The 26644-nt window shown below is 54.2% G+C and overlaps 1 protein-coding gene across 2 annotated transcripts in view; it reads left to right on the top strand.

Moving 5' to 3' along the window:
• Window positions 1–26644, top strand: part of UBE3C (ubiquitin protein ligase E3C) — a 79844-nt gene that overhangs the window by 25621 nt on the left and 27579 nt on the right. For both annotated transcript variants that reach the window (XM_024564552.4, XM_024564553.4), the window contains 8 exons: window positions 1999–2186; window positions 8079–8165; window positions 12885–13042; window positions 13187–13419; window positions 20014–20118; window positions 22078–22165; window positions 22327–22424; window positions 23460–23592. In XM_024564552.4, coding sequence (XP_024420320.1) covers window positions 1999–2186; window positions 8079–8165; window positions 12885–13042; window positions 13187–13419; window positions 20014–20118; window positions 22078–22165; window positions 22327–22424; window positions 23460–23592 — 1090 coding nt within the window. The remainder of the gene's footprint in view (window positions 1–1998; window positions 2187–8078; window positions 8166–12884; window positions 13043–13186; window positions 13420–20013; window positions 20119–22077; window positions 22166–22326; window positions 22425–23459; window positions 23593–26644) is intronic.

Raw genomic sequence — 26644 nt, forward strand, 5'->3', positions numbered from 1 at the left:
AAAATGGGGTCCTGCGGTATGTCGGCAGGTCATCGCTCAGCGACCACGTCCTGGACGTGAGCTGTCTCAGTGAGCAGGCCGTTGCTCGCCCTCGGCAGGCGTGTGTTTTCGTGAGAGCTCTCAGTGGCCACTTTATTGAGACGCACTCTGCCGTGCAGGTCACCCCTTTAGGTGACGTGCAGCGCAGTGGCTGTGGGCAGTATGGTCCCGGCCCTGGGCAGCCAGCACTGCGGCCACCCTCACGGCACGTCCTCGGTCAGTCCTCCTTCCAGGATGAAGCCGGAACCCCAGCGCCACCCCCACCCCCTCGTCCCAGCCCCTAAGGGGGCAGATGGCTGGGCTCCTTCTTGCTCGACCTGGTGAGAATGTCGAACACCAGGGGACGTCCTCTGGTCGTTTTTGCCAGCCTTACAGATGGTACATGCTATGATCTATTTAAAACGAACTTTGAGTGCGTTGTCGTGTTTGCCTCCCGTCTCTTACCCAGCCGTGATTACCGTGCGTTTCCTGTGTTTTATCTCCATGGGACTTTTTTCAGATTTTGCGTATTGTATTTTTCCCCTTACCATTTATCCCCCTTTTACCCTGCTCCCTACCATGTATTTGCAAGGGATGAAAGCAGTATGTTACATACACATAATGTGTGTCTGTCTGCTGCTCACTTCTCGCTCTCTTACACAATTGAAACGGCTCTCACAGGTTCTCATTATTTCTCTGTTAGTTTACTGTGGAGTCTCATCTCGGGAGGGATGCAGGGGCAGGGGGCCAGGTTTCCAGGAGGTCAGTCCTCAGGGTGGAGTGGGGTGGGAGGGCGCGAGTGCCCCCCCTTCTGCATACAAACAGCTCGCTCGTGGATGAGGAAGTGCCTGGACTTCGGCAGGGAGGGTATGCTGCGGGAGGAGCATTGGCCACACCCCGACTCTGCACCAGGAATGGACTGTGGTGTGCGGTCACAAAAGAGTTGGCGCCCTGCAGATGGGTGCAGGCAGAACTTTCGTTTTAGAAGACAGATTTTCATACTCAGTGACCTTCTTGAGGATCTGTGAGATTATGGGGTGTTTTTAATTCTCCATGCACTTGGTATCCACGTGAAGAAGAGGCTGTGCAGGGACCGGGGTCCTCCCCTTTGGGGACACAGATGGGGTGCAGACTGTGGGGAGGAGCCTGGCTCCCCTGCTGTGCTCGCAGCTGTGGTGTTTGGGGGCGGGCTGTTGACGTCTGCAGGCATTTTACTTGCAAAGAGCGGCCTACGCAGGAAGTGCACAGCTCTGACTGCCTGTCCCGACGTTTCTCATTCGGTGCATCTTGTCGACAGAGCCCAGTTTGCCAGCTGGAATTGTGGCTTCAGTCTCTAAAACCGTGTTTCATTTGGTAGATGATTAGAAGTTGCACACCGTGTATCACCCCAGTTTTGCAACAGTGCAGTCAGCAATACCCAGTGTCCCGTGTGTACATTTACGTGTACCCGTGTGCGCACGCACCCATCCACACAGGAAAAACGCGTGTGTCTTTGATCAATGCCCCAAATCAGTACACTCTGTAGAGCATTAGTGCAGGTTTTATTCAGTTAATCAGATCTTCTAGAGAAGTAAGATCTAACACAACAGCTTTATGTATTTTGTTTAATTGTTTTTAAATGTTCTTTAGTAGCCTACTTTGTTTAAACTGATCACTCAGATCATTTGCAGTGGAAATTCTTCAGTGACGATGCGTTCTCACAGATGCACGCTGGGTGCAGTGCACTCTAAACGTAGGAGATGAGCTTCTGTCCGAGTGGGGGCACTGCAAACACTGTCCCTTCTGTCCCCCCCCCCCCCCCCCCCCCCCGGCACATGCTACGCTGCACACAGTGCTGCCCACTCGAGAGCTCAGGTTTCTGTGGGGGACACCTGCCCTGCGTTTTGACTGGAAGAAAAACGAGACCCCCTGTGGGTGTGGTGGAGAGGCGGGCTCCCACAGAGCACCACTAACCGGCAGTACCTCCCCGGTGTGTTTCAGGCGGACGGACGACTGTCATTGCCGTACATAACGGAGGAGTGTCTGAGGAAGCTGGACACGAAGCAGCAGACGAACACGCTGCTCAGCCTGGTGTGGCGGGACTCGGCCAGCGAGGAGGCCTTCACGCTGATGGCCTGCATCTGCCACACACTCCTGGTGCAGCAGCGCATGATGGTGCCCCGAGTCAGGCACGTGCCCGTGGCGCGGCGTCCCGTCCCCCGTCTGCGCTTTGCGCTCCATCCCTGTTGGGGTGGCGGCTGTTTCCCAGTGGGGCAGGGCACAGGGCCGCTTCTGCCTGTGCATTTCATGGAGAACAGGAGTCGGGTTTCTTTCCGAACCAGCGGGCGCTGCTGGGGCCCTTCCCTGGCCAGTGAGCTCTGAGGTGCCCTGGGACGTGGGAGCAGGTGGAGTCGGTCAGCTTCTGCCATATCTCAGGCACGGAGGGGTCTGGTCCTAGCCACGGTGCTGGAAGTCGGGCAGGTGCCTGCGATGACAGAGCCAATAGCGGTGCGTCGTCTCAGGCTTGTTCATGCTGCTCTTTTGTTGGCGTGCCTGGACCTTCTACTCTGTCTATCCCCAATTGTGGTTTTCAAAAGCTTGAAATAAGTTTTAAGAGGAACAAAACAGCAAGTGAAAATGGCTGGTTTGTGCTTGGATACCTGACATCTTTAGCTTTTTCGCATCTATTTTAAGTAATAGTTTAGCAATTTCTTAGGAGTTTAACAGAAAAATACGTAATAGGGCACACCACAGAATGACTGCAGGTCTGCCAGGGACAGGGGAGGGGGCTGCCGGACAGCTCCAGCGGTGGTGGGCCCTGCATTGCGCCCGGTGACTGAGGCTGCTTCTGAGAACCACTCGCCCACAGGGTGACAGGGTTGCTGCTTCGTTCTGGACAGTGTCCTCTGATGTGAGTCGTGGGGGGATGTCGTTGGCAGGATCTGCCTTGTTGCTGTGCAGGCGGCCTCATGAGGTGCCATCCTAGCTACCGGTGTTTATTGCTGCGGAGGAGGTTTGGTGCTGAGGCCGAGATCCTCCTGGGCGGGGAGCTCTTGGGCCATTGCTTGAGAGCAGGCTGGAGACCTGAGGGGCACCCGGTCCCGGCTGTGGGCGGTGGCCGCCTGCTCCAGGCTGCCAGGTGTGGCTCCAGCACAGCTTCCCCGTGGCCGGTGTGCGAGCCCGGTGCCTGCTCCCTGCAGGACATGTCTGGGGGCCTCGCTCCAGGGGCGGTGAACACTTCAGGGTTTAGGGGTCCACAGTGTGTTTTCAGAGCTCACGACATAGCAGATAGGCCTCCTTCAACGGTTGAAGGTTTCTGACTGCTTCCGAGTCTTTTGAAGAGGTGGTTGAAACAGAGAGAGTCAATCCCAGGCTGATGCCTTACCCAGGCTCCCTCCAGCCCCCCATTTCCGGTGGGGCTTTGCAGTTTGGGCTCTCTTCCACGTGGCGATCCCTGTGAAGGAGTACTGGGTGATTTCCAAGGTATTTGTTTAAGTAAAAGAAGGAAGATAGCCCTAGCGGGTGTGGCTCAGTGGATTGAGCGCTGGCCTGTGAACCAAAGGGTCACTGGTTTGATTCCCCGTCAGGGCACATGCCTGGGATGCAGGCCAGGCCCCCAGTAGGGGGCACACGAGAGGTAAACCACACATTGATGTTTCTCTTTCTTTCTTTCTCCTTCCCTTCCCATCTCTCTAAAAATAAATAAATAAAATCTTTTTTTTAAAAAAAGGAGGATAGAGAACAGTGAACAGTAACCACGTGCCAGTCAAGAGAGTGGGGGAAGTAAGAACGTGTATTGGTTACTATTCACGTTGCTTAGTAACTTCCTTTTTTCACTGAAATGCCTACAGATCTGTCTGCAGAGACGCCCCCAGGCCCCTTCTCCTGCACACCTGGCCTCTTCACAGACCCGGTGCTGGTGACTGTGCCTTGACTCCAGGCTTCTCCTCGGCTTCCTGCGCAGGGCTTCTCGGTCTCTGTCTCCGTGTGTCCTGAGCCTGTTAGACTTCCCTTTCTGCTTGCTTTCTTAGTGCCTTCCTATCCAGCGGGCGCTCTGGGTGATCTCTCTCCTACAAGGGGCTTTGGCCCCTGTCTGGAGCTCCGCACCCAGTCCATCGGCTGTAGGGCCTGTCTTCAGACCCCTGCATGCCACCCAGGACCGGCTGGCCTCTTTCCCCGAGCAGGGGTCGTGCTGGGACGTCTTTTAGGAAGTCACTAGCAAACCAGGGCTGCTGCGCTACAGTTAGATTAGAGTGCATGCCCTGTTCCTTGGTCCCACTTGCCACGTCCCACGTGCCCAGCGGTCCGTGTGGCGGTGGCCTAGCCCACTTGGTGCCAGAAAGCCTTGGAAGCGCCGGCCTGGCCTTCAGGCTGGGAGTCACCCTCTCCGTGACTCTTCATCGGCCCTCGGGCACCAGGACGGGGAGTGCTGCACCGTATCCGGGTCTGCCAGACTGAAGTGGCACAGTGTAGCTCTGGTCCTGTCCCTGCCTCGCCTAAACGTTGCCCAGGCGCCTCCCTGGCATTCGGGGGAAATTCACACACCCAGCTCCCCGCCCACCCAGCAGCTCCTGACTGGCACTGGGCGTCCCTCTCATGTGACCCCAGGTGCCGCCCCCACCTCTGTCCTGCCGCCTGTGCTGGTCTCCATGCAAGACACACCTCCTCCCCTTGCCACCCTCCTTGGCAGGGCTGGCTGTGGGACCAGTTCCTGAGCGCGATGCTGAGACTCCTCCCGGCTCCGGTGAACTGCCCGCTGTGGGGGAGGCTCCCTTCCAGAGTGCAGCTCTTCAGGAGCGACGACACTCACACTTTGGGTGCTGGGTAGGTGGGCCTGCTCCTGAGGCTTGGCTCTCTTGTTCTAGCATCTAAAAACTGTGAAGCAGAACTTGAAAGGTAGTGCTTTGGGGATCAGAGCGGCTGACGTCGTCACTTGCCTGTAGTGTTTAGCTTTACCATGACGCACGCTTGATTTTTCTGCCAGAACGCACAGAACAGGGCAACCTGCTCGAGCGTGCTCTTTGCTAATCACTGGGGTGCAGACAGGCGTTTGCCTCCTGGCCTGCCCTCTCGGCCCTGGCAGGGGGCTCGCTGACGGATGCCCTGCGAGCCCAGTCTTCAGGTGTTTGGGGGAGGAGGGTTATGCAGAGACTTCAGTGGGGAGAAATACAGTGTGGTGCAGAATTGTTTTAGATGTTTATGTTTTTGTAAACTTTATAGTATTTTAGAGAAATGTTGAGGAGGTGCCTACCTACAGAGAGAAACATTTGGTTTTTTTGCCCATGATTTTGTTTGCTTTTAGTATCAATGATGTTTTTGGTATAATCGATAGGTTTAATGGGCTATTGATTCATGTTAAAATTTGCATTCTCTTGCCCTGGTTGGTGTGGCTCAGTTGGTTGGAGCATCGACCTGTAAATCGAAAGGTGGTGGGTTCAGTCCCCAACCAGCGCTCAAACCTAGGTTGGGGTCTGACCCCTGGTCAGGGTGTGTATGGGAGACGGCCAGTGATGCTTCTCTGTCATCAATGTTTCTCCTTCTCCACCCCCACCCCATCCTCTCACTCTCTAAAAAGCAACAAAAAGATGTCCTCAAGTGCGGATAACACATTTTTTTAACATCCCCACACACAGTGGTGTTACTGCGGAGTCTGTTTTGAGGTGAGTACAGAGGAGGAGCTGGCACGGTCGCTGGGGTGCATGCTGCAGGTACAGCAGGGGGCTGCGCCCCTCCCGCTCAGCACCGTCCCTGGTGGTGAGTTTTCCAACCTCTCAGAACATTGTAAACGTGGGTGAGTAGTTGTTTCCTAGGAAACGCAGGGGATCCCGGGAGGGCTCTTGGAAACTTCTGTGGTCGGTGTGTGTGAAAAGCAGGGTTCAGAACTAGCAGGGGGAGGTGGCCGTGGGACGCCTCCAGAGGCCAGGGCTGCCTCCCCGTCAGCTGACTCTGCAGCCCGTGTGTGGGGAGGCCCAGCCCCAGGAGGGTGGTCAGGGAAGGGCGGCTGGCCGCTCGTGGAACACAGCGGTGTGCCTAAAGCCTCACTTCTGCTCTGGGTCCGAGTTGGTGAAGAGGAAATGTTTGTCAGTAGTGAGTGGCCTCCAGCTGAAATGTGTCGTATGATTTTACTGTCACAAAGGGAGTTTAAAATTCGCCTTTCTTCTCGCATGGTGCTGTGAGTGCTGCTTCCGCCGGCAGAGCCATCCTGGTGGCATGGGGCCTCCGGTGGCTGGCAGGTGCCCGCGACCCCTTCTGTGCGGAGGGCATCCCAACATGCCTTGCTGGGCCCACCAGGGCGGCCTGAAGGAGGGCTGGCGCCTCCACTGCTTCTCTCCTGTCCCTCGGTGGTCCCTGCAGGCAGAGGCCTGGGTTGTGGCCGGTTACCCACAGAGCAGCTCAGCCAAGTAAAGCCTAGGGGGCAGCTTTCCACGTGTCACGGTAACTAACAGGCAGGTTTGGTGACTTGTTTAAATGTCTGTTGAGTGACGAACTTAGGAAATGTCATTGTTTCCAAGCACCACTCAGGAAGTGTGCGCCCCTGAAACGGCCTCTCACAGGTGTGTGGAGCAGTGTCAGGTGTCCTTGTGAGCAGGCGTGCCACAGGAGCCTGTGGGGGAGCCCGGGTGAGCGTGTGTGCCGGGCGTTCCCGCACCTGCCTCCGGGGAAGGCGGGACGGCGCATTGCAGCTCCCTGCCACCTTGTTTCTTGTGCAGAGGCGCCGAGGAGGCACCCTTGTGACCCTGTGCGATTCCTCAGGTTTTTGAGGGGCTGAATTTTAGTATTTACATTTAACACAACTTTAATAAGTCTTGCTATCAGTGAAATTATACTAGATAATACATTTTTAAGAGAACTCAATTTCTCAACTGAAGAGAGGGGAGGCAAGGTTACCTTCTAGAATTCTCTTTTGTTGAAAGTTCATATTTTTCATGCATTTTTTTCTCGTTCTATTTCCCGCATAGCTGTTTGTCACCCTCCTAGCATGTAAAACCTGGGAAAGGCAGGAAAACCAACACTGGAGCCCACTCAGTGTCGGGTCAGGTGGGGGCTGCCCACCACTCACCCCAGGGCAGCAGGGTTCTCCGAGATGGCACTTGTTGCGTTTACCTCCTGTGACTCACTGTGTCATCCTTTCCATTTTAAAATTATTCCAGGGACTTTAAGACGTTCTTTCAGCCTGGTTTGGAGACCCGCCCAGTTGGGGCCCCTGCAGGCTGTGTGGTGTTGTTGCCACTTTGTTCTGGAGTGTGCGCGGGGCGGACACACACTCCACTCGGAGCCGTCCCTCAGCTGTCGGGGCTGGGAGGCCTCCTCCTTTCCCCGTGGAAGCATCGCGACCTGGCCTTCGCGGAGTGGGGTGGCTGGGTGACATCGTAGGTTCTCCCCAGCCTAAGGCTTCCTGGCTGTTCTAGGAGAATTTAAAGCAGGCGCAGTTCCCCTCAAGACCCTGCCTCCCGCCCGCCCGCCCTGGCCCTGGCCCTGGCCCTGGCCCTGGCCCTGGCCCTGGCCCTGGCCTGCTGCGTCTTGGCCTCCGGCTGCGCTTCTGAAAGTGCTCCCCTGCGCGCCTCTCCGATGCTGACCCACAGGCCGCGGGGTGCCGCCTGCTCCAGGGCACAGGGTGGCACGGGGAGCTAGCCGAAAGAGAGCCTCACGGTTCCGTAGCCCCTACGTGGAGCTGATGTTCTGCAGAAGTGTTTTCAACCTTTAAACTGTTTTTTTAGATCTAAGGTATTTTATAGACTTTAGTTAACATTAAACTCATTTTTATGTGCGTGTTTCCAGAATCGTGACTTAAAATCAGTCACTAAGCATTACAGGTTTTAAGAGCATATGTCAGTAATGATAACATGTTCTCAGGACGGCTGAGCTCTTCTCTTTCTACCGGGAGCTCTCTAGCCATGGCGCAAGGCCCGCGTCGCTCGGGAAGTGCGTTCCGGCCTGTGCACCTGTGGTGGGCAGCGTGCATCATCGGTGGCACAGGCGCAGGCATGCCCCACATTGTACAGTATCCTCGGCTTAGCGCTCTTGTGAAGCAATGTGTTGAACGAGTGTTTGCTGACTCTTGTCTCCCCCTTCCTTTTTAGGCTTCTCTACAGCTTGGCCTTTAACGCCAGGTTTCTGAGGCACCTGTGGGTTCTCGTATCGTCCATGACAACACGGATGATCACAGGGTATGTGGCGCACACGGGACGCGGCAGCCTTGCTAAACTCCGTAAGGTGCTCTTCAGTGCTGCTCCATTCCGGTCACATCCTAGGAGAGGCAGCCTTCTGCACGGCCTCAGTGTCACAGGAGGGAAAGTCACTGCCACTTTTACAGGCGTCTGTCTTGTCTGTATGCAATGTTAAGAGTGTGGCTTTATCTGAGGCTGAGCTTGTTTTTAAAATTCTGGTCGTTTTTGGAAACGATAGGCTTGAAAATTTCTCTGCTCTACGTGACTTTCCTGTGTTTTTGATAAAGAAAATACTAGGTTTGAAGCAAATTTAACACATTACACAAACAGTAAAAGATACCCAATATTGTAGAAGTAGGTTTCTAAAAACTTTGCGCTGAGGTAATTTGACACTTCTTATCTGAATCGCTATGAAACACAAAGGCGAGAGCCTTCACCGCCCTCCCTTTAGTCGAGTGGTAAGCAGAGAACTGAGAACTCGGGTGACCTGCCCTCAGCCCTTTCCCGTGCAGGAGCACGCTGCCGCACAGAAGGAGGCCGGTGCAACTCAGCTCTCTGGGGGCTAAACCTGAAAACGCAGCTGAGCTGCAGCGAGCGCTTGAGAAGCCCGCGTGCCGTGGTGAGGGCCGCTCGCCAGGAGCCCGCGCAGCTGGGAGCAGGAGGCACGGCTCAGTTTTAGGGCAAGACTTGGGAAAGAAGAGTTTCTTTTTGGGTTTTTTTGGCTTTTTTCTTTTTGGGAGACAAGAAGTTGAAAAAAGGCAGTTTTGGTGGGTGAGGGTGGGGTTTCCAAAATCCCACTGTGCAGGTGTCTGCAGTGTGAGTGGGTGTGTGGCGTGTTGGGTGGTGTAGGAAGTCCAGGTGCCTCGCAGTTCCCCGTGTGCTGTGCAGAGAGAGGAGGCCCCAGGTCCGAGCCTGAGCGTCAGTGATGGCCAGCCCTGCAGGGGGCGCTGTGTCCAGGTCAGCCGTGCAGGTTGCTCTTACTAATGGGGGCCTGCTGTCAATACAGCCTGGCTTTGGGGTCCTGGGCTGGCCACAAAGTCTGCAGCTTCTTTCCGCCCCGCAGCTCCAGTAGTGCTCAGTTGTCTCCCACTTCATTCGGAACAGTTTGGCTAGGTTGTGTTGTGACGGCTGTCCTGCCGGCCCGCTTTGTTAAAAAAGCTTACCAGAACTCGTGAAGGTTTGCACAGCCATTTTAATATGGAAGCCGGAAGAAAACAGGCAACGTTTTTGTTTCAAGAAAGGCAAAAATGCAGGAAAAGATGTGTGCAGTGTAGTGAGAAGGTGGTGTGACTGAGCAAACGTGTCAAAAGTGGTTTGTGAAGTTCCTCGGTACTACTGACATTTTGGCCAAAGAATTCTCTGCTATGGGGCTGTCTTAGGCATTAGAAGATGTTTAACAGCGCCCCTGGCCTCTCCCCACTAGAAGCCAATAGTGGGAGAGAGCTGACTTACTCAAAATATCCCAATCAATGAAATTACTGGTGAAAATGAAAAATGTGTCTTATTTTTCGCAGAAACTAAACGGACTTTTTGGCCAACCTGCTACTTTCATGCAGTGAGGAGCGGATGTTCGAGTGACACTGCTCGGCTGGGGAAAGGCTTGGCAGCCCCCGGGGAGGGGGTAGGAGAGAGGCCTGGAGGTCTTCCTTTGCTTCCCTTCGTTTTCAGGGAATGGGAAGCTTCAGGCTGTGTTGTGCTTTCAGTGCCAGCCTGGGCTTTCCCGGGGGACAGTCTGTTTAAGGCAGGCACAGGCCAGGGGCCGTGGGGACAGGAATTAGCCGCAGAGGCTGGCTGCCTGTGTGTCCGTGACACCGCCTCGTGCTGAGGAAGCGGAGTCACGGAGTGGGGGAGAGCGATGAGGGACTGCACTCTGTTTTTAAAAACTCAGTATTTTTAAAAAGCCAGTGTGATAATTCAAGTTTCGTTTTCCTTGTTTAATTTATTAAAACAAAATCCTTCAAAAAACTTAGAGTGTATTAATCCTGATGTATGTCTTTATTGACTGTTGGAATAAAATGCCTGATTTTTCTGAGTGGCACTGCGTGTGACTTGGAAACGCGCAAAGCTGGGACCTCTGGGCTGTGGGGTGCGGGAGGACGGCCAGAGGCGGGGGTGTGAGGGCACAGACTCCTGTGCCGCCTGGGCCCCGGCCTGCGGCCCACTGGCTCCCAGATGACTGCAATGCGGGGGCAGGTGAAGGCACACGGGGCCAACTGGTCTCTGCTTCCCACCTGGCGCCCTCGGGGGTGCCTCTGCCGGAGTGGCCAGTGGAGTGGTCCCCTAGCCCCAGGGCTGGCCGGGTCCTGGCTGTATGTCCCCGTGACCCTCCACATCGGCACCAGCAGTGAGGGGGGCTCTCAGCAGGCGAAGTGGGAAGTACTCTTAAAACTCTTTTTTGAGGCAGGAGCCTGTTCAGTAGGAGCTTCTACAGGCGGAAGAGAGGCTCTTTCCTGTGGGGCCAGGGGAGTGGGATTGAGGGCGCAGCCTGCAGCCCTGAGCTGAGGGCAAGCCGAGGCCAGGTCGGGGTGGCCCAAGGCCACATTGGTGCTCCTTCCCAGCCAGCTCTTTTGTGACCCGTAGGTATCCTGCTGTTGTAGTCCGTTGGGGCTTTTTCTCAGCTGGCGCATCTGCAGGGCTGGCCTGTCTCTAGAGGACTCTTTGAGTCGGTGTCTGTGGTGGAGATTGCGGTCAGCAGGGACTCGAGAGATGCTCTGTTCACATCTTGGCTGCCTGAGGACACAGGCACGCAGCTGGCCCTTCTTTTCAGTCACAGCCTGTCATTAGAACGAAAACGACTCATTTCTGGGCTCCCCGACAGGGACTTGGAGAGGGCGGATGAGCGGAAGGGTTGTCTTTCTCTAGGGAGCCAATCTGAGAGTTGTATGTGTGCTGGCAGGTGCGTGGGTGACTCACGGTGAGGGCAGGGCAGGGTGTGGTGAAGGCGACGTTGGGGAGGATGAAGAAGGCGGTGGGGGGGAATTTTGAGTATGAAAATTACTGACCACAGTAACACCTGAGGCAGGTCTGTCACTGTTTTACATTCAGGAATTTTGTTTTAATCTTCACCCCAGGACAGGCTTATTGATTTTAGAGAGAGGGAAAGGGAGGGAGAGAAACATCAGTTGGCTGCCTCTCACATGTGCCCCTACTAGGGACCGAACCCGCAGCCCAGGCCCGTGCCCTGACAGAAATGGAACCCGGGACCATTCGGTGTACTGAGCCACGCCAGCCAGGGCTCAGGAAATGTTTTTTTATGTTGCACCTGATTAACTCAACCTATACCAACGTTCCCTCAGGTGTTATTTGTTCCTCAATACCAGTTATTTTTGCAGTTCTGCATTTAGTGGCAAAGCAACTAAAAGATATGAACCATTATTTTTACTGATATCAACAAAACCTAGGACATTAAGATCCTGCTTTCTGTCTGTTAGCAGCATGCGACCCTGGGTGGCCCAGTGGGCTCAGGAGATAGGACCCTGCAGGTGAAGGGTCCACTGCTGGACAGTGAGGCAGCACCCTGCCCCTGTTCTGCACACGCACGGCCTCTTCCTGTCCCCCTGACTTTGCCCATGAGGTGGGACAATTGTCCTGTGTCCCCTTCAGCATCCTTGCCGCGGTCCTGTTTTGGACCAGTCCCTTTGATTGGTGAGACCATCAAGCACAGGGCTCAGTGCCATGGCCGAGTGTGGGGGAGGACGGGGTGGTGGCCAGAGCGTTTCTTCTCCTGGGGATGGCGCTTAACTGGGTCCCCATCCTCGGCCCTGCTGACAGCGGTGCCGCCACCCTCTGAGGTGTGCACCATGGAGGCCCAGAAGCTCCAGGGCTTCGGCCCAGCTCCACCTAGCCTCCGGGAATAACCGGCCGGCCGCCGGGCCCTGCCTCCTACCAGGCTCTCCCACAGACCTGTGAGCTGCCCGGGGCGGCCGGCTGGCTGTGTCCTGAGTCCTGGTCACGCCTCACCTACTGTGTGCCTGCCTGTGGCTCACGTAGATCTGTTCACGGTACCCACAGGACTGGCTGGACATGCTGCGCAGGACTATGGGGCCTGGTAGTCTGGGAAGAGCTCACGGGTGACCCGTGTCAGCTCCAAGTTCAGTAACACGAGGCACCACATTTAACCACGAGAGAAAGGGGCTGGACTGGAGGTGGGAGAAGTGAGTGTAGCCCACGCCAGCTCTTGCTGAGTGAGGAGCCCCCGAGGCACTCTCAGGACCACGTTAGACTGCTCTGCTCTGGGGGGCCTGTGAAGCCTGGCACATGCAGCAGCAGCCACAGAGCCGGGATGGGCGCTGGGCTCCTAGAAGCAAGGCTTGGGGCAGAGGGGGAGGTCCGATTCCTGAGCTCCTGCCCGAGTCGGCAGACCCTTTTTGGAATGTCCCTGAGTGCTGAGCAGCTGGTGAACTTCCTGGGACCAGGCCTCGGCGTCTGTGTTAAACAGGAAAGGGGACTTTGACTACAGAAGCAAAGTGTGCGTCCACAAGAGTGGCATGACGGGCGCTGCTGTCCTCTGAGGGTGTCCTCAGGCTGGGGCCCAGTCTGCGCTGCTCAGGACGTAGTGCAGAGTGGCGGGCTGGCTCCTGGTTTTCTGTGCGCTGTTCACTGCCCAATGCCAGTGGAAGGCCCGCACCTTCCCTTGGGGCAGACGCTGTGCTCGTGGAAGTGCTCGTTCCCCCAAGTCTGTCTAACGCCCTGTCTCCTGTCCCCCCACCCTGTGCTCAGGTCCACAGTGCCGCTGCTCCAGGTGATCTCCAGGGGCTCGCCCATGTCCCTCGAAGACTCCGGCCGCATCATCCCCCTCTTCTACCTGTTCAGCTCCCTGTTTAGTCACTCGCTGATTTCCATCCACGATAACGAGTTCTTCGGTGATCCCATAGAAGGTGAGGCTTTTGCAGGGCCCTTCTGTCGCCAGCCCTTGGCCTTTCCCTCTGGTGGATGAGAGAGAAACTCCCATCCTCTTCGGGACCCTGGTGCATGCATGGAACAGCCCCGTGAAAACTGAGATGGGCGGGGCTGTTTTCCAGTCACTGGTCAGAGGCCGTCCTCCCTGATGCCTTTCTCCCTGGAAGAGCTGGTGGCGCTGTCGCGCTGCCTCCGGGACGCCTGCCTGGGCATCATCAAGCTGGCCTACCCGGAGACGAAGCCGGAGGTGCGGGAGGAGTACGTCACCGCCTTGCAGAGCGTGGGGGTGAGCACGAGCGCCGAGGTGCAGCAGTGCGTCCAGACGGAGCAGAAGCGCTGGATCCAGCTGTTCAAGGTCAGGGGCCGCCGGCTTCCTCGCAGGTTGGCAGACTGAGAGAGTCACTTCACGTTTGCCGTTGTTTTCTTCCTCCCTTCCTTTTTTCATTTTAGATGTCATTTAGGGGTGGGTTTTTTACTTTTATAAAAAATTCCATTTCTTGCGGTGACGTAGGTTAATGAGGTTACATAGGTTTCAAGTGTGTGTTTCTGTGACACGTGGTCTGTGTACTGCATGTGGGTTCAGCACCCAGAGCCAGGTCATCTTCCGTCCCATGTTGGTCCCCCTTTTCCCTCCCGTACCCCCGACATCTGCCTTCTTCGAAAACCCTGGTTCTGCACTGCTGAGCGCATCTGTTAGAGACCGCCCGCGGTACTTCCCATGCCGTGGTGGCGTGCAAAGAAGGTTTTTAATGTTTTTGTTCCTGTTTTTTACTACAGGCTCTCTTACAGATTTTATTTCTCTAGTCTTACAAGAAATTGACATAGGTGGAGTGAGGTCATCAATTTCATGACAGTGGAATATGAATCATTTCAGAAGAGCCTCATCTGCGGCCATGCAGAAAGGGCAGTTGGAGTTACCAGGGCTGCAGTGTTGGCAGGAAACTGCCTCCACGGAGGGAGACTGACTAGCTATCGGGGCAGAAAAATGGAAGGGAAAAGGGTGCTTGACTTCCCGTGAAATTTCTGTGGCAAACACATCCAGTCAGCTAAAATCGCTCGTTAAAGGGCTGAGAGCAGAAGAAATGCATTTTCCAAAGTGAGTGCTAGATTTACCGTCCGGCGAAGACTGGCGACCTCTCGCGCACTAATGTTCGGTGCGAGTCATCAGCTGTCCCTTCAGGTCTTTTATCACCGCTGTTGTCAAGCTATCTATTTAATTGAAAGAAGTTAATTGAATGAAAATGATCAACTAAGCTTGTATTAATATTGCTAATGGAACTTTCTTCTTGGCCATGTTTGGAGAAAGATGTCAAGCTAGACTTTAGGAAAGGCCCATTAATGCTTGCACTTAACCTGATGGGCTAATTAAGGACTGCTTACTCATCCGAGGGGCGCGGTGGGCTCTGCGCGGCCCCTTCCGCTGGCCTCACAGCACATTGCACTTACGGCGAAGCATTAGAAGCCGAAGGGCTAACGGGTAATGTTTTGATGGCGCAGAACACAGTCCTAATGCCCCATTGAATTTGTAATTTGTGCCGATGACTGTGAGATGTGTTTGCAGTTTACTTTAATCACCCATGTCTAGGTCCCTAAGTAAATTTGGAAGGTTACATATTTAGCCCTTGATATATCCTTTCTTAAAGATTGACAATTTTCTAACTTTTCTAAGTTAAAAATAAGCTATCAACCCATTGAAAGCCTATCACTCTTATGTAAACTTTCCTGGATATGTGCATTACGGTGGCATATGTGTTTCTCTCTAAGTGTTTAATTAAACGCTGGGGCCTTCGTTAATTAAGCTTTCCATCGTGTAGGTAACAGGTACTGTGCACAGTATCAGATAGTTTCATCGTTTTACAGCACCTATTGAGAATTTAATAATTTTCATTTGACAGGTTTATCTTTTGGACCTGAAAATCTCTGAGTTTAATAATGCTATAGATTTCCCCCCGGCCCTATTTTATTTTACTTAAGCATTAACTGGAAATTTTATAATGAATTTCTTTCTTACCCCTCAAAATGACTCATTACCACTTTATAGGGATTGAGGGTTTTGAGAATTAGGGTGAGAGTTCACTTTTTTGGTAAAGGATTCATTTAGGTTTGAAATTAGTTGTTACAAAGACCTTCTGAGTTTCGAACAGAGTTGTTTGAAGGCAGTTTTCTTGAACAAGGTCTCTGTCCTGGGGGAAAAGTCCTTTATGCCACCTGTGCACTGAGCCGAGGCCTGCCCATGGCAGCAGGAAGCCTCCGTGAGCAGAGAAGGGCCTGGCTGCGCCCAGGGCCCCGTACTGGGAGCACAGTCCAGGACGTGAGGTGGGGAGAGCGTCCCCGCAGGCACTGTGTCCAGGCAGCGCTCTGAGAGCTTGGCGTGTGTTGGTTACTTTAATGGCACCACGCCATGGGGAGGATGCGGTGACTCTCCTGTGCTACAGGTGAGGTCACATGGTAGTGGGAGGGGAGAAACAGAGTAAACTGTTAGCGTTTTTTTAAAGTATGTTTTATTGATTATACTACTACAGTTGTCCCAAGTTTTCCCCTTCTGCCCATCTCCCTCTTAGTTCATGTCCATGGGTCGTGCATGTGAGTTCATTGGCTTCTCCATTCCCCGTTCCGTTCTTAATGTCCCTGTCAATTTTCTGCCTACCATTTACACTTCTTATTCCCTGTGTCTTTCCCCTCTCCCCTTCTCCCCCCCCCCACTCCTCGCTGTTAACCCTGCATGTGATCTCCATTTCTGTGATTCTGTTCCTGTTCTAGTTGTTTACTTAGTTGGTTTTTGTTTTTGTTTTCTTAGGTTTGGTTGTTGATAGTTGTGAGTTTGTTGTCGTTCTACTGTTCATAGTTTTGATCTTCTTCTGGAAGCCATGTTCGTCTGGACAAATGTGGCTTCTTCAAACCCTTGGTTGTCGGACTTCCACACAGTTCGATTATCTGGCACTTCTGGCTGTTTTTTGTTTTGAGCTTAGTTGTGACCCTTACGGTTGTGCGAGGAGGTAAAGCGTGTCCACCTCCGCCTCCCTCTTCACCGGAAGCCTGTTGGCCTTCTTTATATACAGCAGTGCCAGCTTTGAGTTGAAGATTGCAAGGCAGAATCTGCCTTCCGTTGACCTGATGGGGTTGCCATGATGGGACCTGGCTCCCTGGACCGCCAGCCACTCATTTTCAGTCCCGCACTGGTCCTCTCGAGCCAGTTTCTGGGAGAAGCTGTTGTCTGGTCACAGAATAGAATTTCAAGTGGAGAGAATCATCTTTCTCTGTCACTGTGGGAACTGAGGTCAGTTTCTAAGGCGTGCATCGATGCTGCTAAAACAGTTTCTGCATTTATCAACTTTGTGAATTCCTGGTGGGTGTGGTCTGCAGCTCTGATTGCTCCAGCACATGTGTGCCTGGGACACTGGTGTGTGTGCAGCGCCTCCACAGGAGGGTCCGGGTGGGTGGGACTCGGGCCCTGCCTACCACACCTGTCTGGACAGAGAGGGCCCGGTGCGACGGGTTGCCACTGTCTTGGGGGTTGATTTGTGCTTTTCAGGTTCAAAAGACTTTTTCAAAAATTAAGAATCAAGACAACGGCACCCCGTCACACCACCGTCCCAGCAGCCTGTTCACCGAGGGGTGCCGAGCGGTGGCCTTTGTTCTGGCAGAGCATGCCCCCTCCTGCCTGTCTTGTAAGGGTTCTGTTTCTGTTGGGTTTGCTTTTTGCTTTAAATCCTCTCCCGTGGGTACATTTACTGATTTTAGAGGGAGAGAGGGGGAGGAACGTTGATGTGAGAGAGAAGCATCAGTTGGTTCCCCCCATATGAGCCCGCACTGAGGGTCAAACCCACAGTCTTTGATGCACGGGATGACGCTCCCACATGCTGAGCCACCGCCCAGGGCTGGTTTGCTTTGTCTTCACTACTAAGTAAAGTGGAAGACACTGTTGTCCTTTAAACCACACCAGTTTAAGTGAGTGGAAACTGAGGGCTGTAGAAATCATGAGCCTTGTGACAGCCACAGTCCTCACCAGACACTGTAGGACACAGAGTGGGGTGTCGTCACCGTCCTCAGCCAGGTCCCCATGCTGCTCAGTCCAGGAAGGCTGGCTGTACCCTGTGCGGGGGCCGTGTCTGAGCCCGGACTGAGTCCCTGATCTTCGGGGTCACTGTGCACCGAACAAGACACATCCGGCCAACTGCAGCAAGGGAAATGGGGCTGGGTGGCGGGTACCCCTGGAGCTCCCAGGCCGGGACACACATGGGCCACATCCCTCCGGGGAGCGAGTCTAGGAAGACTGCATTCTGACAGCCGAGGTTCTGTTCTCAAGGCTAGGCTGTTCTGGTTTTTCTCCTTTCATTTTTTTTTCCCTTCTTTTTAACATCAGTGTAGGTTGCCTCTCGCATGCCCCCTACTGGCGACCTGGCCCACAACCCAGGCAGGTGCCCTGACTGGGAATTGAACCAGCAACCCTTTGGTTCTCAGGCCGGTGGTCAGTCCACTGGGCCACACCAGCCAGGGCACGCCTCTTCCATTTTTATGTGTTTTTTGTTATGAAATCAAATTCTTAAAAATGTCTTAGTTGATGTATATTTATCGTTAAAAATTTACCACACCTGAGTACCCATAAATTACATGCTTTATCCTGTACTTTGTATTGAACTTTTTCAAGAATTACCTAAGGTGGTTGATTTTACTGACCAGATTTTACATGTCAGACTTAAGGCGGAAAGAAAGTATCACATATTCTAATGGAACATAGACTTCCAGCTGCCTCTCAAAGTGTGAACTACATGTACTTTTTGGTTGTATTAATGCAACTAGACGTCAGTGAGCTCCATGTAGGAACAGGCCCTCACAGCAGCAGCCTGAAGTCACACATGTGCACACATGTGCAGCAGGTGCTGCGACACATGTCATGCTGGGTCGGGCAGTGGCCCTGTGGGGCACACGTGGCCAGGTGTGGTCTGAGGAGCGGTTGTCCACTCGACCTTTTCCACACTGGGCTGAGGGACACCTGCCGACAGGTGTCACCTCCCTGTCCGTAATGGAGCGTGGAGAGCGGCTGCATGCATTTTTCAGGACCTGAACCCTCCTGTGAGTTCAGAGCGCTGATTTCCTCAGACGTGGCAGGATGTGTCGCATCGGTGTGATGCCGTGGTCTCCGCTGAGATGCTGCAGGCGGCGCCGGGCACAGCCCGCTGCCCTGGCTCATTCTCGTCAGCCCGTGCTGCTCTGCACCCCGCACGCTGGTTCCCAAGTCTCACTGCGCATTTGGGTCTCCTGGGAAACTACCATTGAGTGGCGTCCCCTCGAACGAATGGGATACAAATTGGTTGTGGTGGCCCTGTGTGGACATTTGTGTCTTAGGTCCTCTTTATGTCTGGAACTCTGAGTCTTCAGTTTGGGTGGAGTCTTCTTTAGGGGTCCTCCCTAGGCCAGAAAATGTGGTCAAGTTCACTGAAAGTGAACACTTCTGATCTCAGCGCTGGCTCTCTTGGTCGGGTTAGAGTTGTTGCTCCACTTTCCTGTACCGCTCACAGTCTTTCATCAGCGCCTGTGATTTTAATGGTCATCTCCGCAAACTGCTCTTTCCATATCCAGTATCTCTGTAGCCGCTGCGTCTGTGATGCTGAAAACAGATGCAGAGGGAAGGGATGTGTTTAGAGGCATTTTGACATCATAAAAGGCATGCAGTTAACTTTCATGGTTTCTTAAAATTTGTACTTTCTTGTAAAACTTAGAAGAAAAGATTATTTAAATGAAGGCAGTAGTGTTCAGCTGAATTTAAGGTTAAGGGTTCTGACAGTTTGAACATAGCATTTTGGACTGGGTGCAGAGCTAGTGTTGCCAGGTGTAGCAGGTAAGATGTGGCACCCAGTTAAACTTGAATTTCAGGTAACTAATGCTTTTTTATGTATAGACGTGTCCAATGCAATGCTGTGGATATACTTACACTTTTAACAAAAGCATTATTTGGGACATACTTATACTTGGAATAAAGCAACATCTGGGACATAAAGTGAAAAATTATTTGGCATCTCTCTGAAGTCCAGGCTTATTTCTAGGCGTGCTGTGTCTCCGGCAAACTTCGGCAGGGACCACCGTCGCCTCGGGTTCCTGTCGGCTTCAGTTGTTTGGGGCACTTTTCCCCAGCTACCTCTCCCTCGGCCACCCCTCCTGGACACGTGCTTGCAGGCCTGGGTCACTCTGCCTCTCCCGTCTACGCCCCCTGCTTCTCTCTCTCTCTCTCTCTCTCTCTCTCTCTCTCTCTCTCTCTCTCTCTCTCTCTCTCAAAAGAGGACCGTGCTCTCAGCAGGGTCTCTGGGCGTGGAGTTCCTGATGTCCTGGACATCGGCACGTACGTGTCATGAAAGGGGCCTTTGCGTTTCTGTGGTCTGGACGCCGAGTTGCAGGGCTTGGAGGGGAGTCTCTCAACAGTTGAGACTGTGCCATCTCGCACGTCTGGTGGGCACCCGACCTGCAGAGGCTCGGGGAGGGAAGCAGTGACATCATTTCTCATGTCCCAGTGAGATGTGTTTTTCTTCCCCAGCGCCCTGGATGTACCATTTTTCAGAAAACAAGAAATGCTATTTTACCTTGGGAAAAGGGTTTATAAAATTGCTATATTGGAGATCTTTCATTATAGCTCAGATGAGCCAGTTACATTTCCAAACCTACTTCCACACTCCCTGACTGCCTTCCTTGTAGGTGTTTGGAAATCAGCGTTGGCACGTGTGCATCTGCGTTAACTTTGCTGTCTCTGTTGGCAGATGACTGTCTGCTCTGTACCAAAAACCCACTCCTGTGATCGCAGAATGAGACCCCTCCCTGTAAACCACCTGACTGGGGGGTAGGGGAGCGAGGCCAGGGCATGAACGCCAAAGCACACGCACTCTCGTTGGGGCCGCCCCGACCATGGCTGGTGGCAGTCCCAGGCTCGTTGGTGTGACGTGACCTCCTCTCCCTGCAGGTCATCACCAACCTGGTGAAGATGTTGAAGTCCAGAGACACGCGGAGGAGCTTCTGTCCCCCAAACCACTGGCTGTCGGAGCAGGAAGACATCCGAGCAGATAAGGTGTTACTGCGGACCCTTGGGTGTTCTTCTCCAGACCTGCGTTTCCAGCTTTTGTCTTTCTGGGGAAAAGAACAAATCCTTTGTAATTGTTTATTACTTAGTACATAACTGACTGGTAACAGTAAACTTGTAAATTTTAACTCTTAGGTCACAGGAAACAATGTCATGCATCCTGAGTTTGTTTATTTTCCTTTATTTTTTCTTAAGATTTTATTTATTTTTAGAGAGAGGGGAAGGGAGGGAGAGAGAGAGAGAAACATCAGTGTGTGGTTGCCTCTCGTGTGGCCCCTACTGGGGACCTGGCCTGCAACCCAGGCATGTGTCCTGACCGGGAATTGAACTGGTGACCCTTTGGTTTGCAGGCCAGTGGCGCTTAATCCACTGAGCCACAGCAACCAAGGCCTGAGTTTATTAACTTTAATTTGCCCCTTTAACCACAGATTGTATTGAACCCTGATGATTCTTTGTTGGGTTTGAAGAAGACTTTGCTTTTATTGGTGTCGTCAGTATAGATTGGGTACTTAAAAGAAATGAAACTTATCCTTGATTTTCTAAGGGAACAGACAATTTTGAATATTACTAACATTTAGAGCTAAAGTATAGACTCAACAGTATATTTTTAAGAATTAAATAACATTAATAAAGGACATGAGGCGTTTTCGTTTGTCAGAAAAAGGCATGACTTGGGCATGGAGCAGAGAGTGGATGGGTGGGAGACACGGGGGCTACTGCTGAGACAGTACAGAGAGCAGGGTCTGCAGCAGTTTCGGAAGCGTTCCCACGTCGAGACACCACCACGGGCCCTGTGTCAGCGAGCTTGGCAGGGCCCAGGGCAGGGCCTCTAAATAGCGTCGCCCCTTGGGAAGAGTGGTTGTGGGCACCGTGGCCGATCCTAGGTCTGGGGAGACTGGACAAGATGGGTGGTGTGAGAGAGCCAGGGCCCACTGAGGGATTCCCCCACACGAAAGTGAACAGGTACAGTGGGCTAGACCTCAGGTGACACTTAGGTGATGGGTTCATGGACCTCAAATGAGCAGGTGCTCCCGGGCTGCTGAGGACCAAGCGCAGTTTTGGACACGGTTTGGAAGAGGGGTCAGGCGTTCAGCCTGCCTTCCCTGTACAAACTCATCCTCAGGCTGACCGTGGAGTGGATGGCAGAGGCCCTCCGTGGAGTGGACGCCTCCCTGCTGATGGCAGCAGGGACAGTCTCTGAACTGGAGCCTCCCTCTCCCATGGGCCCTGGGGCAGTAACAGGCCAGACGGGCTCTCGAGTGCTGGCTATACCGTGGTCTGTAGGGCTGTGGGGGAGAGGCCCACCTGGTGACTGTCTGGGGCCAGGACACAGGTCCCGCTGCGCTCCGGCTGCCCGGGGTGCCCAGTGGCATTGGTGGCCCACGTGCCAGCACATGTTCTTGACCTCACCACCGACCGGCAGCCACGCATGCCTGGCACTCTGGTCCGACTCCTGCCCAGGGTGGAGGCATCCGTGGGCGACTGCAGGCGTAGGGCAACGGAGCAGGCGGTGACACCACGAGGGCGCTGCCCCACAGAGTCTGGGGCGACGGAGTGAAGGCGTGTGGGAGCCGGGAGACTGCGCATGGCATTGGGGTGCTGCGCAGTGTGGACAGGCCAGTTGTTTGGAAAACCACAAATGAGTGTTCAGTAACAGTAGGAAATTGTCAGCTTTCTAAGCAATACGTTTGCTTCGTGAAGCGCCCATCCTGAGGCAGGTCACTGTGTCCCACATCAGCACATGGGACAGCAGAGGCTTCCTGGGGGCGCCTTAGGGGGATCCGTCACATGGTGAGTGTGCCGGGCACAGACAGGGCCCCCAAGAGGGACGCGAGGTCGGAGAGGGGCCCAGCTACCTGCAGAGAAGAGGCACTGTCCTCAGCTTGCGGGGACAGGTGAGTGTGGGCAGCTCACGGGCAGCACTGAGCAGGGTCGCTGGTCCCGCAGGTCCCCCAGCTGTATGTGCCGGCCGCCAGACACGCGTGGAGGTTCCGACGGATGGGGCGGATCGGCCCCCTGCAGTCCACCCTGGATGGTGAGGAGCGCAGGCTACAGGTCTGCTGGGGTCACTCCCAGGGGTGTGTCCAGGGAGTTTGCAGGAAGTGCACCAGGCACCTCGGGCTTGGGTTGGTCCCTGGGGCGTGTCCGTGGGGGTCTGGAAAGGCAGGTGCACACTAACGGAGGTCTGTGTTGCAGTGGGCGTGGAGTCACCGCCGCTGTCTGTGTCCGAGGAGCGGCAGCTGGCCGTCCTGACGGAGCTGCCCTTTGTGGTGCCGTTTGAGGAGCGGGTGAAGGTAGGCCCAGTGTTCTCCATGGGACAGGGGGCACAGGGCGGGAGGCAGGGAGGACGCCACCCTCTGGCGTCGCCTGGGGCCCAGTGGGTCGCAGAACCGAGTCGCCCGAGTTAGGTGGTAGTAGTTAACTGTGATTTATACAGGTGTGATCCGACCAGGTGGCTGCTGGTATGAACCAGAAATATTTTCCCCTTAGTTGTGATTACTTAAAAGGCCTCTTATGCTGTAATTTTCTTATAATGGAAGCAATGAGGTACTTTTTCCCTTGTAAGTTTTGCTTCATTTTTGAAAGTACAACTTTTAAAAACAATATGTCTCTGTACATTGTGTTAAAGATATTTATACTTTATTTAAAAAGCTACTTTACATAAAAAAGAGACGGACAGGTATCTTAATTTGTTGCCTAGTGATTTTTGACTAATATACAGAGCTTGTAATTTAAAGTGTGTTGTGTGCTCTCACCAACGGAGCAGATTTCCGTGGACCATGAGGCTCCATTCTGAGGTCAGTGCTGGAGAAGGTGTTTTCCCCGGCCTGCACCTCCTTTTCAGGGGAAGAGCTGGGGCGAGCTCCTCCTACAGCGGTTTGCGCTTCCTCCTTCTCGTGCAGTTCCCGAGCTCCCTCTGCTGGAGCTCCAGCGTCAAAAAAGCACATGGCGTGAACTGCACCCCTGGGGGGAACTTGTGCTGGTACGGATGTGTTCATGCAGCTGAAAGAGCTGTTTCTGTTCTCCCTCCAGCACCTGAGTTTCGTAAAGAGTTTATGGAAGGAAATGTGGGGACATTACTGTAGGTTGGAGTTTTTTTTAATTTGTTATAAAATGGGGAAAAGAAGTGATGTTACAAATGCATAGATGTTATACTTACAGGTAACAGATAACATGTAAAATCAGTATTTGATATCTTGGCCTTTAAAGTTGATTTCACAGTTCAGGAAGGTGTAAAAGGTAAGGTTTATTTGGCAGTTTTCCCTTCGGTTGCTTATGTTTGTAACTGTCCGTTGTGTCAAATACCCTTACTGCCCCCTGTTCTGTAGATCTTTCAAAGGCTGATATATGCAGATAAGCAGGAAGTTCAAGGAGACGGTCCATTTCTCGATGGGATCAATGTCACGATAAGGAGAAACTATATTTATGAAGATGCTTATGACAAGCTCTCCCCAGAAAACGGTACGTGTCACTGTGTGTGTGCACGCGCATGTGTGCGCGGGGCAGGGGCTGGGGAGGTGTTTTAGGGAAAGCTGATGGTTAAACAGTGAGTGGCTGTCACCTCTTCTGGAGTGACTTGTTAAAACTGAGTGCAGTGAGTCAGGTTTGGGGCGTGTGTATCATCAAATAAGGTTCCTGAAATTGACAAATTACTGCAGCACACGCTTCTCAAATACAGAATTTTTTTACGGCAAGAACTGCGCTCACCCTGGGCGTGCCCCCGGGGTCTGGTGCGAGATGGAGCTGACAGCCTACGACTCTGGCAGAGTGGACAGGCAGCCACCTCCCTTACGTCCTTTCTGCGGGTCACAGAGAACTGTCTGCTCGTGCAGATGCTGCAGGCTGTCCGCCACCCTGAAGGCACTGAAACAAACAGCACTGCCCCCACGTGCCCTCGTCCACCGGGCAATGTGTCTGGACAGCCGTGTGCCAGGTGGAGGGGACTCGTGCTGGGGCGGTTGTCAGGATAGCCCTTTGAGGGTCGGTGGCGCGTTCTGTGTTGGGCTAGTGTTGACACCCAGGGCTCAGAGTTTCCGAGTTAACGTACATGTTGACGATCTTGACTTTAGCACGCAGAGCCCACGGTGCTGCCCTAAATCGAAGCGAAATCCCTGCGGGAGGTTAGAACGGGAGCTGGGCAGAACCTGGGTGCAGGGTGGGGCATCTCGGTCGTCTTTGCTTTAGAAGAGCAGTTTGACTTTCTGCTAGCAGAGTGGGGCCTCTGGCTCAGGAGCTAGTGTGATCCCGTGGGAGGAAGGCCAGCATTTCCAGCACCCCGACTCTGCTCCAGGTTTTGTGAGCACGATCTGTGTTTTCCTGTCATCGAGCTTTTCCATCCCGCCAGTGACACGGCCTTCGGACAACAGACACCGCCACCCAAGGGCTTCACCCGAGTCCGAGCCCCAGCTGTGAACTCCCTGCTGCAGCTGGTTGCTCCCGGTGGGGTCGGCAGCTGTCCTAGGTGCTATGTATGGACGAGGCACAGCCAGGTTTTCTGGCCCCTCACCTCACGTCCTTTTGAACAGAGAGGCCGCTCCCCCCTGGGACCCACAGCCCGTCCTGAGTCCCTTGGGGTTGTGTCTTTGGGTTGTGCTAACGGCCCAGGCCCTCGCGGGTCTGGGGCAGAATCCTGTCCTCAGTCCCTACACACCTGGTGCTCGGTGGACGTGTGCTGGCTCTGTGGTCGAGCCTGGGGAAAGACTGGCGATATGAGACAGTGATAAATTCTCCATGATTGGCCTGCTGTTTGGAGCAGAGACTGGTGGGTCCTGGTGGGCTATGTGAACAGGGGGACTTGGCCCAGGTCCTGGGAAACAGGAGACGGGCCTGCAGGTGAGGCTGCAGTGAGGCTGGACCGCCGGCGCAGTGGCGGCTGCACCTGGCAGGCTTGGGCTTCTGCAGGTACCTGCACACAGGAGCGTTTGCCTCATCAGGGTGCAGCTGCAAACCCACATTGTGTGGGGTCGTTGAAGACATCACTGCCCAGTGATGACAACCCCACATTTCCAAGCGTGTCCTCAAGCTTCCAACGTGTTCACATTTGCTCATGCTCCGGCTGCCTGGGTGCAGGGTGATGACTGCGTCGGTTCAAAGGGTTTGGGAAAACATGTAGTGTGAACAACGTGTCTTACAATGCTTCAAGTCTTTACAGATGTTGTGTAATTCTCATCGGTGAGATTTTTAAGCCACATGTTAAAATTGTTTGGCATTTTGCTAGGCAAGATAGTGAAATTAAATATCACCTTAGAACGTTTCCTTTACTCCCGGGAAAGGGGTCCAGAGTGCTCCATTGACTGATGGTTTGCTTGTGATTAGTCAGCACGGTCGTCCCTGTATCCTCCAGTTGTGAATGCAAGCCTGCCCTCTGTGGGTGCTGTTCACTGCACACCGTCTCAGGCCTGTGTCCCGGGTGTGGGCGGGCGGAGCTCCGGGAAGCATGGTGGCTTCCCTTCGTCACTAGGAGCGCTGAGCAGACGGGGACACCCGCATGCTGCCCCCAGCACTCCAGCTTGCTGCAGCCCTTTCCACGGCGACAGCGTGGCTGGGGCCTTGTCTGTGTGGGGGCTGTGGGGAGCAACCCCTTTCCCCTGGACCGTCCTGGGGCTGGGGCGGCGCCCCGGTGAACTCCTGGTGTCCGTCTTTGCTGTGGGTGGCCATGGCGGACCCATGTGGAGTTCCCTCCTGAGAGCCTCAGTCGTCCACATGTTTGGGTGTCACTGCTTTCGTGGGACTAGATTTCTCTCGCTGTTTTCCTGAAGGAGCCATAGGAGTGGGGTGAGGCCGAAACAGCGGTCCCTCTGGCATCCTCACCTGGACCTTGCTGTGCGCGCAGCCTCAGCATCTGAGACCTGAGGAGGGGTGAGGTCCTGAGGGCGCCCTGGTGCTGCCGCGTGGCACTGTTTCCACAGGGGCCCCAGCTGCAGCTCCAGCCCAGGGGGAGGGCGACTTGGTGACTGGCCACTGAGGCTCAGGGACAAAGACGGCCCTGCAATGTGGGTATCAGTCACTCTTCGAACTCTGGCTCAGGAGCGAGCTGCAGCCAGGTGGTTGGGGTTTCCTCGCCCTCCCTGCCCTGGGGGCATGTGGGCCCCAATGCAGCTCACCTGGCGCACCTGGCACAGCTTTGGTCCCTGCCGTGGGATGGAGGACCCACTCAGTCCTGCTGTGCACAACAGCAAGATCGCCATCTGCGCAGAGTGGGAGTGAGGCACACTGTAGACAGTTCACACCAGGTTCTCTGACTTGGGAAGAGCCGACCCCCAAGGCAGAGCCCCTGGGGGACACTGGTGGGCAGGGGGAAGGACAGGGCCGCCACGGCGTCACCCTCGTCCCCTGACTGAGCCTGGCCAGCGGGACCCGCATGGCCCCACTTGGGCCGTGCTTGGTGCTGGGATGCTGGCGCTGGGGTGGAGGGCTGCTGTCATCATGGCCAGCTGCTGGGGGTGGTCTGTCCCACTCCTGCGGCCCCGTCTGTACAAGACCTGTGCGGGGTGCCTCCCTGTCATTGTGGCAC

Source organism: Desmodus rotundus, chromosome 6, assembly GCF_022682495.2.
Source record: "Desmodus rotundus isolate HL8 chromosome 6, HLdesRot8A.1, whole genome shotgun sequence".
Lineage (NCBI taxonomy): Eukaryota > Metazoa > Chordata > Mammalia > Chiroptera > Phyllostomidae > Desmodus > Desmodus rotundus.